The sequence below is a fragment of the Camelina sativa genome, chromosome 6 (genome assembly GCF_000633955.1).
Source record: "Camelina sativa cultivar DH55 chromosome 6, Cs, whole genome shotgun sequence".
Classification (NCBI taxonomy): Eukaryota; Viridiplantae; Streptophyta; class Magnoliopsida; order Brassicales; family Brassicaceae; genus Camelina; species Camelina sativa.
The window spans coordinates 23,517,140-23,529,340 of NC_025690.1; the positions used below are offsets into that span (position 1 = coordinate 23,517,140).

The window sequence follows — 12,201 nt, forward strand, 5'->3', positions numbered from 1 at the left end:
TCACTGTATGTGTTACTTATTCTGTATTCAAACTTCAGCATGTTAATCTGGTGTCTTGTTGATTTTGCAGCTCAGGGAACTTGAGAGGGGAGTTGATATTCTTGTGGCAACTCCTGGTCGACTAAATGATTTACTCGAGAGAGCTAGAGTCTCAATGCAGATGATTAGATTTTTAGCTCTTGATGAGGCCGATAGGATGCTGGACATGGGTTTTGAACCGCAAATTAGAAAGATTGTTGAACAAATGGATATGCCTCCACGTGGAATTAGACAGACATTGTTGTTTAGTGCTACTTTTCCAAGAGAGATTCAGGTTAGTTTACTTGTTTCTGTAATCACTTTTTCTTGTTCACCTTCTCATTGGTTGAAATATAATAATTTGCGAACTTTATCACTCTCTCTCTTATTACCCATTCTTTGACATGTGTGGGATTCTTGTGTTCCATATTTTTTCCTTTCATGTTACTGCTAGTTACATTTTTCTATATTGGACTTCAGTCTTAAGTCCCTTCTGTGTCCAGTTAAATTCCTGTGGTTCTCTAAAAAAGAGGGGAAAGAGAAATTGTCTAATATAAACTTAAACAGTATGTAATGACGACGATAGACATAGTTGTTCTGCAGAAATTCTGAGAGTCTTTCTGGTTTTAAGCTAATTACATGAATTCTAGTCCTGTTGTGATGCTAGCTAGCCTATACATCTGTTTCATGAAGTGATGGCCATCTCCATTTAACTGACATGTTGCTGATAGTTCTATATATCAGAGAATTACAATACCACTTGCGTTAATGGATTAAAGCTGCATAATATTTGTTAAAGCTACGTTTGCATAAAATCATTTCCAAGTTTTAATAGATTGGCATATTTGTTTCTTTTGCAGAGACTTGCAGCTGATTTCTTAGCAAATTATATATTTTTGGCTGTGGGTAGAGTGGGTTCTAGTACTGATTTAATTGTCCAAAGGGTTGAGTTTGTCCTTGACTCTGACAAGAGAAGTCATCTCATGGACCTGCTTCACGCTCAGAGAGAGAATGGCATCCAAGGCAAGGTAAAACTGATACTCCTCTTTTGTTTGAATCGTCTTTTGTTTAGTTCATGTTTTTTTACCAACGTAGCTGGTCTTCTCTCAATTTTTCGACATGCTCCGTCAGACCTCTTGATGATTCTGTTCTCCTCATAATTGCAGCAAGCCCTGACCTTAGTTTTTGTGGAGACAAAGAGGGGTGCTGACTCTTTGGAAAATTGGCTGTGCATCAATGGATTTCCAGCAACCTCAATTCACGGTGACCGAACACAGCAGGTTTGTTATTCAATTTGAAGCTGAGAATCTTGTGTGTTAATGTGGACATCAAAATCCAATCGTACCAATTCAATATTGAGACCAAAAAGACGATCTCGTGTAGGAATATAGTTCATTGCAACTAAACCTATAACAATCAAAATTTGAAGGACACTGTTGAAATTAACTTTTTGGTTGGTTGTCATTATCGATAAGTATTAGGAACTAGTGTATCTGACTAAGTTATTGTGTTACTATGTATGCATTGAAGGAAAGAGAAGTGGCACTGAAGGCCTTTAAGAGTGGAAGAACACCGATTTTGGTCGCAACAGATGTAGCAGCCCGTGGGCTTGACATTCCGCTCGTGGCTCATGTGGTCAACTTTGATCTACCAAATGACATTGATGACTATGTCCACCGCATTGGACGAACAGGACGTGCTGGCAAATCAGGATTGGCAACTGCCTTCTTCAACGATGGCAACACCTCACTGGCCAGACCGCTCTCTGAGCTGATGCAAGAAGCTAACCAGGAAGTCCCTGCATGGCTCACTCGGTATGCATCACGCTCCTCTTTTGGTGGTGGTAAGAATCGGCGGTCTGGTGGTCGGTTTGGTGGTCGTGACTTTAGAAGGGAAGGGTCTTACAGTAGAGGAGGAGGTGGTAATGATTACTATGGTGGTGGAGGAGGAGGCTACGGCGGAGGAGGAGGCTACGGTGGGGGATATGGCGGTGCCCCAAGTGGTGGATATGGCGGAGAAACTCCAAGTGCTTGGGACTAAGCTGCCAATGTTTTTTTCTTTTTTGGTCTGGTCATAACTTTTGACTACTTTGTTTTTCTTCTACATTCACAAAGAGAGAGAGAGAGAGAGAGAGAGAGAGAGAGAGAGAGAGAATGTATTTGCCCCTTACACCTATGAGATTTTTACTCAAGAGATGGATATATAACAATTTGTTGCTGTTTTAGGTGTTTTGATATTTTACAGGCTATATTATTAGGGGTTGTCGTAAAAAGAACAGACATCAGTTTCTTATTATCATATGGGTTTGTAGAAGAGTTTTCCCGTTAAGTTAGTTATGGAGCATTCCACAGATAAATCTATTTAGCTAATTGATTTCAAGGCAAGGAGCTTTATGATATTAATTTCAAGAACTAAAATAAGTGATAATTTGTAAGAACTATAATTTGATAATTAGTGGTTTATTATTATTATTATTATCAAGGTCTTATGTGATGTGATTGCATAATTTTTAGAACAATGAATTTGTTAGTTAAATATTATCACTTAAGAGAGTAAAATCGATAAAATGTTATATTCTAAACTAATTCTGCATTAGCTAGGGTTAATTATCCTTGAAATACCATGATACTATACGTATTACACTATTACCTAGTTTCTTTTTTAATCATATATGATAAGAATTTAATGAGCTATTTTTGAGTAATTAACAGATCTTCATTTCAATTTTCAAATGGTGAAAAAGAAAAATTAACACGTACAAACTGATCTTATTGTAACATAATTAAGAGTGGTTAAATCAGGGCCTAATTACTTTATGGCATCCTTAGCCTCTCCTGCTTTACCCTCTACGAACTCAGCCGCCTTGTTTCCGGCTTCTTTGCCTTTCTCCGTCACATAATCAAAAGCTTTCTTAGCTTCATCAGTCGTCGTCTCATTGGCTTCAACGGTTTTCTCAACAACGTAGTCTTTTGCTTTCTCACCATCCACCAAAGCTTCCTTTGTCTTTTCCGTCATGAAATCTGAAGCTTTCTTTCTACACATACATATATTAATTAACATTCATTACTGACCAACGGTCTTAAAACATATATCAAAAATATACTATTTATTTGGTCATGAATTTGAGTCGTTTGTTTTTAAAGAGTACTCACAAATATCTTGTACAATATATATTTCGAAGATAAATATTTACTTTTATCATATACTTATTACAGTAAAGTTCTTTTTTTTATAAAAGTAGATCGTATATATATTTCAATTGGTAGCCATAGATCAGCTCGGTGGATAAAACTCAATCCTCAGCAAAGACCATTAATTATATTACGTACAGTGATTCTTTATCTGTTTATCAAACTAATATGATGTAATTAACCAAAACAAAGAAAAAAACCATGTGAAGTACGTAAATGTACATGAGAGTTTTTGAGTAAATATCTAGATAGACTAAATTAGTCGCGAGGAAAACTATTAAAAAAGATGTAATATAGACTCACGTCGCGTCGTTGATGTCATCGAGGATGTTGCCGTCACCTTTAACGGCGTATACCAACGACTTCTTGCGCTGAGCAACGACGACAAGTTCACTCTTCCGGCCAAATCCGACGGCACCAACGCTGCTCTGCTTGGTTCCTACGCTGTGGAAAGAAGAACCCATGCCACTGAGAACAGCTCCTGAGAAAGACATCGCCATGAGAGATCTCTTTTAAAGATGTTTTTCTAGAAGGTAATAAATAAAAGGAAGAGTTTGTATAGGAGAGAAAGTGAGATGAGAAACCTCTAACCTCCAATAGTATAATTTTATAGCTCTCTCGACCAATGAGAATCCAAATTTACACGTGTCAGTGCTAGATATTTTTGCGCATTGCTATTATCTTTAGCTATCGAATAAGAAAGAGTTTTCGTTCGTTCGTTTGTATTTAGCTACGTGTTCTTATTTCTATGGCTATCAACAACAACAAAAAGAGGTCGGCCATCAAGTTGTGGTTATAACCGTTATATACATGTTAGCATTTTTGGCTACCAATGTTAGCTAGCACTTGTATTTGATTTGCAAATGGCAAGGTTCAACGTTAAGTTGAAAATGTGTGTTAATATATGCATGTGTGTCAATTTAGCCATTTTTAGCAATTGACTTAAAACAACTTCTAACTTTTTTTTGTTAACCTACAGTCCAAACTGTTAGTTAAGCTGCTAATAGTATTATATATTTCTACAAAACCCATACTTCAATGCCTTAGGGCTATTTTATACCAATGTCTCAACAACAACAACGTTATATATATACAATAAGCTAGAAAGGAAAGTTAAATTTTGAGAAATATGAGATAGAGCATGTATAATTGAAGATCCTCTTACTTGAAACCAGCAACAAATAAAGGAGCCATGTCCCAATTGGTTAGGTATGTGAACATTGAACAATGTGGTGTTGTGGCAAAGCCACATGACATGTTGACATACCTTAACTTTTGAGCTAGTTTAGGGTGTGATTTAAGTTTCACTAACTAATACTAATAGAACCCTCACATTTGGGAGAGTCATAGTATCAGACAGACATAATCTATGTTTGTTTGTTTTTTTGGTGTCGTCAACAGAGACAATCTAATTATTTGATAGACTTCTTGATAATGTATGTGACGGGGAGATATATGTGGTGGTAATATTGTTGGTACCATTGTCATACCATTGTTATCCTTCCACATATTCTAAATATCTTTGCTTGGAATGGGCTAATGCCATACCATTATATATGTTCGTTACAAAAGAGACGTACGAGCGTATCGATGCTCATCCTAGAACTAGCTCGTTGAAAGACAATTTTTTAACTGCGAGCCATGTCTTATTTCTAGGGTTGATGTGAAATTAATAGAAAAATTACAACAGACTGATCTTATTGTAAAATATTAAACATGAAGAGAGATAGAGAAGATGGATCCATATATCTCTACGAGTTTAGGTGTTTGAATTAATTGATTAAGACCCTACTTTGTGGCATCCTTAGCATCTCCTGCTTTACCCTCAGCGAACTCAGCCGCGTTGTTTGCTCCTTCTTTTCCTTTTTCCTCCACATACGCCGCAGCTTTCTCAGCTTCTTTAGTCAATGTATCTGTGTTTTCACTCGTTTTCTCAACAACGTAGTCTTTTGCTTTCTCACCATCTGCCAACGCTTCCTTTGTCTTGTCAGTCACGAAATCTGAAGCTTTCTTTCTGTATTTGTAATTAATATGAAACAAAAAGTAATGTTAAACACACATATCTAAAGCAGTCAACAGAAACGTCGATAAATTTAGGGCTATATCCAAGCTAAACTTATAGGATGGCGGCTTAAGTTTGTGGTATATATTCAAAATAAAATCATAAAAATTAGCTCAAAACAATCAAACTTCCAATAATATATATTAACATTCCCTAATAAAATCCTTAATTACGAGGCAAGATATTAAAAGAAAGAATGTGGACTTACGTGGCCTCGTTGAGGTCATCAAGGATGTTGCCATCGCCTTTAGCGGCGTAGACCAAAGGCTTCTTGCGCTGAGCGACGACGACGAACTGAGTCTTTCGGCTAATTACTCCGACAGAACTAATGCCGCTTTGCTTGGCTCCACTGTGGAAAGAAGAACCCATGCCAGTGAGAACAGCTCCTGAGAAAGACATCGCCATGAGAGATATCTCTTTGGGTCTTTGGGAGCAAAAGATGAGTTTTTAGAGGAGGATCGAACAAAGTGAGATGATAAGAACCTATTCTCCCAGTAGTATCGTTTTATAGATCGATAGACCAATTAGACTCCAAAACTACGTGTTCGAGTAAGATATTTTATAGCGTTTTGCTATTATCTGTAACTATGGAATAATAAGATGAGACTTTCTGTACGTTCTTTTTTGGCAACGTGTAATCATATTTGTGGTTTCCAAAAAAAGCAAAAAAGAAAAAAAAAAAAAGCAGGTCGGCCATGAATTTGTGGTTGCATTACATGCTAGCATTTTTGGCAACAAAAAACTTACATGTTATCAGCATTTGTATTTTTATTTTTATTTTGCAATTTTGAGTAAAGGGTCGTTCTCATTTGCTTCACGTGTATTCATTCACCTTTTGTTATAAAAACAAATGTATGTCGGCCGACAAGTTAATTTGGTTTTGCAAGCCCAAACTACCAAGAGCCTATACAAAAATAAACAAACATGGTTGCAAAACCTCAATGTAAAACTAATAATGGCCCAAATGACTTAAATCCAAATATATTTCATTATTCCACTTTCAAAAACTATATGATCTAAAAGATATATATCTTGTAAAAAAAAATATATATATATATATATATATATCATATCCTTGTTATACTATTTGGAATTAGTTTTTTCAGCCAAAACAGATTGTGGATTAGGCTATAGAAATTTTTTTGCTATTATTATCAGTCGTTAATTATTTTTTTTCACTCTAACGTATTGCCTTTTTTTTTTTTTAATTCGAATCCTGATCCTAGATTTTTTAAAAGATAAAATAATCTGAGGGACAGTAATATCTCCTAATCCAATACGAAATAGAAAATGCATAATTTAATTTCATAAAATTATATTGAAGTCCACTGAAAAAAAGGCTTAAAATGGATCCAACGGACAAGATCCATTGCTTACACTCTCCGGATGTTATACCAAAATTAATAGCTTAACAGACTTAAAAGAACCCTACAAAAAAAAAACTAACAGATTTTCCTTTTTAACTCTCTCTTGCTGCAATTTCTCAAGTGATTCGGTCTTCTCTAGGGTTATAAATTTCACCTCAAAAGTTACAAGAAACCTAGAGATTAAGAAACCTAACTCTTCTTACGATGACACCAAAAACAGAGTTCGTGAAGTTCTTGGGAAAAGGTTCGTGCGGATCAGTCAACCTCGTCAAGTACATCAAAAGCGACGACGACAGCTCTTTGCCGCTTTACGCAGCCGTAAAAACCGCTGAATGCGAAGAATACGACACTCTCGAAAGAGAGATTCAGGTTCTATCCAAACTCAAGGGCTGTCGAAGCATCGTCCAATGCTATGGGAATTATACTTTAGAAGAGGATTTTGATGTCGACGGATTCCGAGTTTACAGGATGGTTATGGAGTACGCATCTGCAGGGAGCTTAGCAACGTTCATCGACAGTTACAAAGACAGTAGATTGTCAGATACTCTGATCAGAGACTTCACCCGAATGATTCTTCAAGGATTGGTCTCTGTTCATAGCCACGGTTATGTCCACTGCGATCTAAAACCAGATAATCTACTTATCTTTCCATGTAGAGAGTCTTACGAATTGGAGATTTCAGACTTTGGATCTTCGAGAAAAGTCGGAGAAAAATCGGATTGCTGGGAAGTTGATAACCCGTTTATGGGAACTCCCATTTACATGTCGCCAGAATCAGTCCGCGATAACGTGGCTGAGAAAGCCCTAGATTTGTGGTCGTTAGGGTGCATAGTATTGGAGATGTATACCGGTGTTTATCCATGGTCGGAGATTAACTATGAAGATCTTGCGGCGGTTCTATTGCATGGAGAAGCGCCGGAGATTCCCGAGAGTCTACCGTGTGATGCAAGGAAGTTTATAGAAACATGTTTAGCAAGGAACCCTAAGGAGAGAGGAAGCGCTTCGGATTTATTGTTGCATCAGTTCTTGCGTGGTGAACAGAGGATGGAAGATACGATCTACGATTCCTCGTTGCCGATTTCTAAAAAGGCCATCAAGTTAAAGATTATTCCACCAAAGCCTCCACAGTTTAAACACCTCAAGGTGAAGATTATGCCTCCCAAGCCTCCAGCTTTTAGTTTCATTCCTGTTCAGTAGTGTGTTGAATTCATCTTTGTTCCTTAGTTTAGAACTGGAACTCAAGTTACAGAGTCGATACAACAAGTAGATCTCAGTTCTCAATGTTTGTTGTGACATTTACAATTAGATACACTTTTTTTGCTTGAATCATATTGTTTACATATCCGCATCAAGTTACAGATTAGTGTGTCGAATTCATCTCTGTTCCTTAGTTTAGAACTGAAACTCAAGTTACAGAGTCGATATCTATGAGGTGAGTAAGTTTCTTTACTTGACTTCACATTTGTAAGCGTTTTTTAGTTGGAAGGTCCCATGTGCTTTTGTTGCATTGCAGATTCTAAGTGACCCTGTACAGCGTATGGTTTACGATGAAATTCATGGTTATGCTGTGACTGCCACCAATCCTTTTCTTGATGACTCTAGCCCAAGAGATCATGTTTTTGTTGATGAGTTTGCTTGTATAGGTATTTTATTTTCTTGAAACTTCAATTCAATGCACTTCGTTTGTGGCCGTGGTGAAAATTTTGGTACCGACTCTGATGATTCTGGATCTATTTTTGCTGTTAAACAGGCTGCAAAAATTGTGCCAATGTGGCTCCAGATATATTTGAAACTGAGGAAGATTTTGGAAGAGCAAAGGGCCTGTAACCAACGTGGCAACCAAGATTTAATTCAGCTTGGTGTTGTCATTGCTCGAAGATGAGATGCGAAGGGTTGAAAGAGTGAAGGTAAGACGAGCATTTCTCTTATTGTTCATTGTAAAGAACCACAAGGCATTGCGATGATTTCTTGATTATGTACTCGTTGCTAAACTGTTTGCATTTAAGCCGTTGCTAAATTGTCATTGATTGATCAGGTTGCTCTGATGCTTTCTGGAATGGGGTCAGGAGCAGTTGATGTTTTCAGAATGGTAAGAAGGAAATAAAAACTCTCTCTTCTGTAGCTGAAATGCTCCTAGTCTTTCTCCTTCTACTCCTTAGTCTTTTTATTCCCACTTACATATTGACATTGGCCCATGTTTTCTTCCCTTACGAAACAAGATAATAGCCTATACTTCTTTATTTATCATCTAACTGATCAATCTTTGAATCCCATTTCAGGCGAGATCTCGATGGGAAAAGAGGCAAGCAAAAGTTTTGGTATGAACTATCAATATCATCAACTTCGAAATCCTTCCAATACTATTTGCAATAATCATTTAGATGAGCATAACTTTGCCTTGTGGCATACCTGTGTTTCAGAAACAAGCTAGCTAGAAGTAGAATGATGAAGCGGAAAAACACAGACGAAACACCTTCCTATTGGGATAACCTCTGGGGAAAATTTGTGGTTTCAGGGTCATTGCCACTCAAGTCTGGATGACAAGATTTCATACAGTTATAGTAAGCTTTCTTAATCTCCGCCGGTGTAGAATCTGGAAGCTATTTTGACATACCAAAGGCAAGTGATAAAAAGAAACTCAAACGCTATACTTCTTTCATATATGCATATAGTGTGAAAATAAGTGCAGACGACCAAAAAAAAGTATCTACAACTTCTCATTATAATCATCTTTTCGCCGGTGATTATGGAGAGAGTTTTATTCTTCCTCTTCTTCTTTGGTAGATTTTATTATATGTAAGAAATGAAAATCGGTGGATCTTATTTTAGATTTGATTAAATTATGAGACGTGTTGAAAATGAAAACTGCAAAAGGGTAAATAATGCGATATATTATTTTGGAGACCCATATTATTTTATTCAAATGTGTGGCCATATAGCTAGATGAACTCATAAAAATACAGTTTTACAGAGCATTAAATAACAATTGAAGCACTCGATATTTTCTAATGCCATGCACATCATGCAAGAATTTACCGGATACTAGTATATATCATCTATCATCTCTATATATATACTATACGTATTACGAAATGGGTAACTTAGAGATCTCGCCAGTGGTGAGTGTAGCATGATTATGCATAACCACGCAAATTTGTTCAAAAGTCCTAATTGTGAATCAAAACACTAGCATACAACTCAGATGAGGATTTATAAGAATATAGGCTTATATTAATCGACTCAAGATCCAAAACTGAAGACAACAAGAAGTTATTTTTTATTATTATTTTTTTGACAAAGAGACAACACGAAGTGATTAATTTAGGTAAATATATATAGAACCAATCGATAATAATCTGCTCGATCGAGATTCAAGTGTTCAATAATTGAGAAGGAGATCGGGGAAAAATAAAATAAAAAGGAGGTCCACCCACATTTCGCAATTTAATTTCAATCTCTCATGATAATCTAAATAAGCCATAGACACACACAACTGGCGATAGTCGTTTGTTTCTTTACACACTGACATATCAATACTTATACTATGAGCTCATATCAATTGATATTAATATAAACAGATAAGTTCACTGCTTTTTAGAACAATATGTAACTTTAAAATTTGCAGCAGTAAACAACAAATTTATATATGTACATGGGAAAATTGTTCAGACTATATTTCACCTCGTATATTAATATCAAAAAGATTATCATGCCGCATTAGCAGTGGCACTACCAACCTACATATAGTGGGGGAGTCAAATTCTTTATGTGTTAGTTTGGGCTACATATTTTTTATCACTAGTATAGATTTGGGAATTTAAATGTCATTAGAGAAATGACACGAGAGCTTCCGAGAGTAATGGATTTAAGGCAGAATTGACAAGAAAGTACCTNTATATTTAATAGTTACACTAAAGGGAAGTAAGTTGATTGAAAGCCTTGATCATTGTAGGGCTTGTGAAAGCATTTGCAGCTCTGATCATTGCAATGCCTGTGAAAGCATTTGCAGCCAATATGATCAAAGAAGTGTATGCATTTTTAAATGGTTTTAAGAGTCGCAGAGTGTTAACTNCCTAGCATCCGCCACAATACGGCCAATATCATTCAATTCAACTCTCTACTTAAATGATTTCCTAAATACTAAGAGAAAAATGAATATTTCTTTTGTTCGCCAATAATTTACTTAGGCACTACTTCTCAAAAANTATTTGAATTTCCAAAAATATGAATGCAATTTTATATTGTTACGATTTCGAAATTAATAGGGAAACAAAAGTTTGGAATTATCATTATATCATAAACTAATTGAAGAAGTGATAAATTTTGAATTTCGTGGGTAACAAATTTTTGCAAAGATTTGTTTTTTTTTGTAATTGTTAAAAAAAAAAAATCATTAATGTTAAAAAATATTTCAGTGTTAGTTTCTAAGATTTAGAAGTTCTGAATATCTAAATGTATCAATTTCAAAAGGTTACTAAAATTTAGCAACAGCTCCACCTCTTATGGTATGTAGGATTCGAGAATATATATATATATATATATATATATATATGAATGATGAAATAAGATTTGTGTAATTCACTTCACACTTTATGGTAACTAGGCTCTAATTAATGACTTAATTATTTCCTAATCCGATGTTATTTATGTTTTAAAATTTTAATAGGTAGATGAATCCGAAAATATTGGATATTTCCTAAACCACTTACTATTTAAAAGATTTAAAATATAGTTAGTATTTTGTTGATTGGATATCTTTGTAATTAGTGTAATTTGTTTAGTTTCATTTTTATTTCCAGGCAACTGACATGTTTGGACACGAGAGTGCATATATTCGAGAGTCAATCTAGCAAAACAGGATCCCAATATTTTTAAACCGGGTCGGTCTGGATCCGCGCATCAAAGCCATATAATCTTACCAATTTGACCTTGTCGTCCTTATTTTGTGTATCTCAACAGATTTTTGTTTTAGGGGCACTATATGGTATACTCGTTTATATGTTTTTTCTTTTATTCCTAAGTGTAATCCCAGTATAGATGTTAAAAATTAAACAAAAATTAAGTAATCTCTTATTTTTGTGTGCATAATCCTAAAAATTATATTTGAAAATAATGGGAATATATAATTACATGAACAAACAGACTAAATATTTTATTATCATATATAATAAATTGTAGATAAGAAAAAAAATCTATTTATAGAGAAAAATATAGATCATGAATGGTAATTAGTTTTTAGATGGTTTTTGGTTTTTAGATTTTAGATTTTGAATTTTAGTTTCTGATTTTTTAATTTTTAGTTTTTGCTATTGAATTTAAAATTAATAAATAAAAAAATCAAAAACTCAAAAATTAAAAATGTTCTCGTTGAAAATAATTATTTTTTACAAAAACCACAAATTATGGTTTTTAGTTTCTCTTTGAAATTGCAAGAAACCACTCAAAAACTAGTTTCTCTAAATTCAAGGGAATCTATTTTTTGAAAATCTTGAATGGTAAAAAAATAGATTTTCAAAGAATCAGAATCCAAAAACTACTTAAAATCTAGTAAACATTCAAGGCC

The 12,201-nt window shown here is 35.0% G+C and overlaps 4 protein-coding genes and 2 long non-coding RNA genes across 8 annotated transcripts in view; 4 read left to right on the forward strand and 2 right to left on the reverse strand.

Moving 5' to 3' along the window:
* The window catches only part of LOC104793176 (DEAD-box ATP-dependent RNA helicase 37), a 6,233-nt gene extending 3,979 nt beyond the window's left edge, over positions 1–2,254 (forward strand). For all 3 annotated transcript variants that reach the window (XM_019226799.1, XM_019226800.1, XM_019226801.1), the window contains exons 7-8: positions 1,185–1,298; positions 1,549–2,254. In XM_019226799.1, the coding sequence (XP_019082344.1) occupies positions 1,185–1,298; positions 1,549–2,058 (624 nt within the window). In that variant the 3' untranslated portion in view covers positions 2,059–2,254. The remainder of the gene's footprint in view (positions 1–1,184; positions 1,299–1,548) is intronic.
* On the reverse strand, positions 2,720–3,800 carry LOC104793177 (protein COLD-REGULATED 15B, chloroplastic-like). The gene is made up of 2 exons (XM_010519477.2): positions 3,513–3,800; positions 2,720–3,052 (listed from the first exon to the last, which is right to left on the reverse strand). Exons 1-2 carry the CDS (start codon positions 3,707–3,709, stop codon positions 2,827–2,829), a joined length of 423 nt encoding a protein of 140 aa, XP_010517779.1. The 5' UTR covers positions 3,710–3,800; the 3' UTR covers positions 2,720–2,826.
* LOC104793178 (protein COLD-REGULATED 15A, chloroplastic-like) lies at positions 4,720–5,795 on the reverse strand. The gene is made up of 2 exons (XM_010519478.2): positions 5,480–5,795; positions 4,720–5,223 (listed from the first exon to the last, which is right to left on the reverse strand). The coding sequence occupies exons 1-2, from the start codon at positions 5,674–5,676 to the stop codon at positions 4,998–5,000; spliced, it is 423 nt and encodes a 140-aa protein (XP_010517780.1). The 5' UTR covers positions 5,677–5,795; the 3' UTR covers positions 4,720–4,997.
* On the forward strand, positions 6,843–7,835 carry LOC104699408 (mitogen-activated protein kinase kinase kinase YODA-like). The gene has a single exon (XM_010414716.1). The coding sequence runs from the start codon at positions 6,843–6,845 to the stop codon at positions 7,833–7,835; it is 993 nt and encodes a 330-aa protein (XP_010413018.1).
* LOC104793179 lies at positions 8,057–8,466 on the forward strand. The gene is made up of 3 exons (XR_769212.2): positions 8,057–8,070; positions 8,152–8,281; positions 8,389–8,466. It is a non-coding gene; the product is annotated as an uncharacterized LOC104793179 (long non-coding RNA).
* LOC104793180 lies at positions 8,618–8,956 on the forward strand. The gene is made up of 2 exons (XR_769213.1): positions 8,618–8,727; positions 8,918–8,956. It is a non-coding gene; the product is annotated as an uncharacterized LOC104793180 (long non-coding RNA).

What these genes read in the sequence shown, in the direction of transcription:
- LOC104793177 (XM_010519477.2), bottom strand. Translation starts at nt 3,709, where the DNA reads ATGGCGATGTCTTTCTCAGGAGCTGTTCTCAGTGGCATGGGTTCTTCT. An exon ending in GATGACATCAACGACGCGAC is followed by an intron (nt 3,053 to 3,512) that starts GTGAGTCTATAT and finishes ATGTATGTGTAG; the next exon opens with AAAGAAAGCTTCAGATTTCA.
- LOC104793178 (XM_010519478.2), bottom strand. Translation starts at nt 5,676, where the DNA reads ATGGCGATGTCTTTCTCAGGAGCTGTTCTCACTGGCATGGGTTCTTCT. An exon ending in GATGACCTCAACGAGGCCAC is followed by an intron (nt 5,224 to 5,479) that starts GTAAGTCCACAT and finishes TTACAAATACAG; the next exon opens with AAAGAAAGCTTCAGATTTCG.
- LOC104699408 (XM_010414716.1), top strand. Translation starts at nt 6,843, where the DNA reads ATGACACCAAAAACAGAGTTCGTGAAGTTCTTGGGAAAAGGTTCGTGC.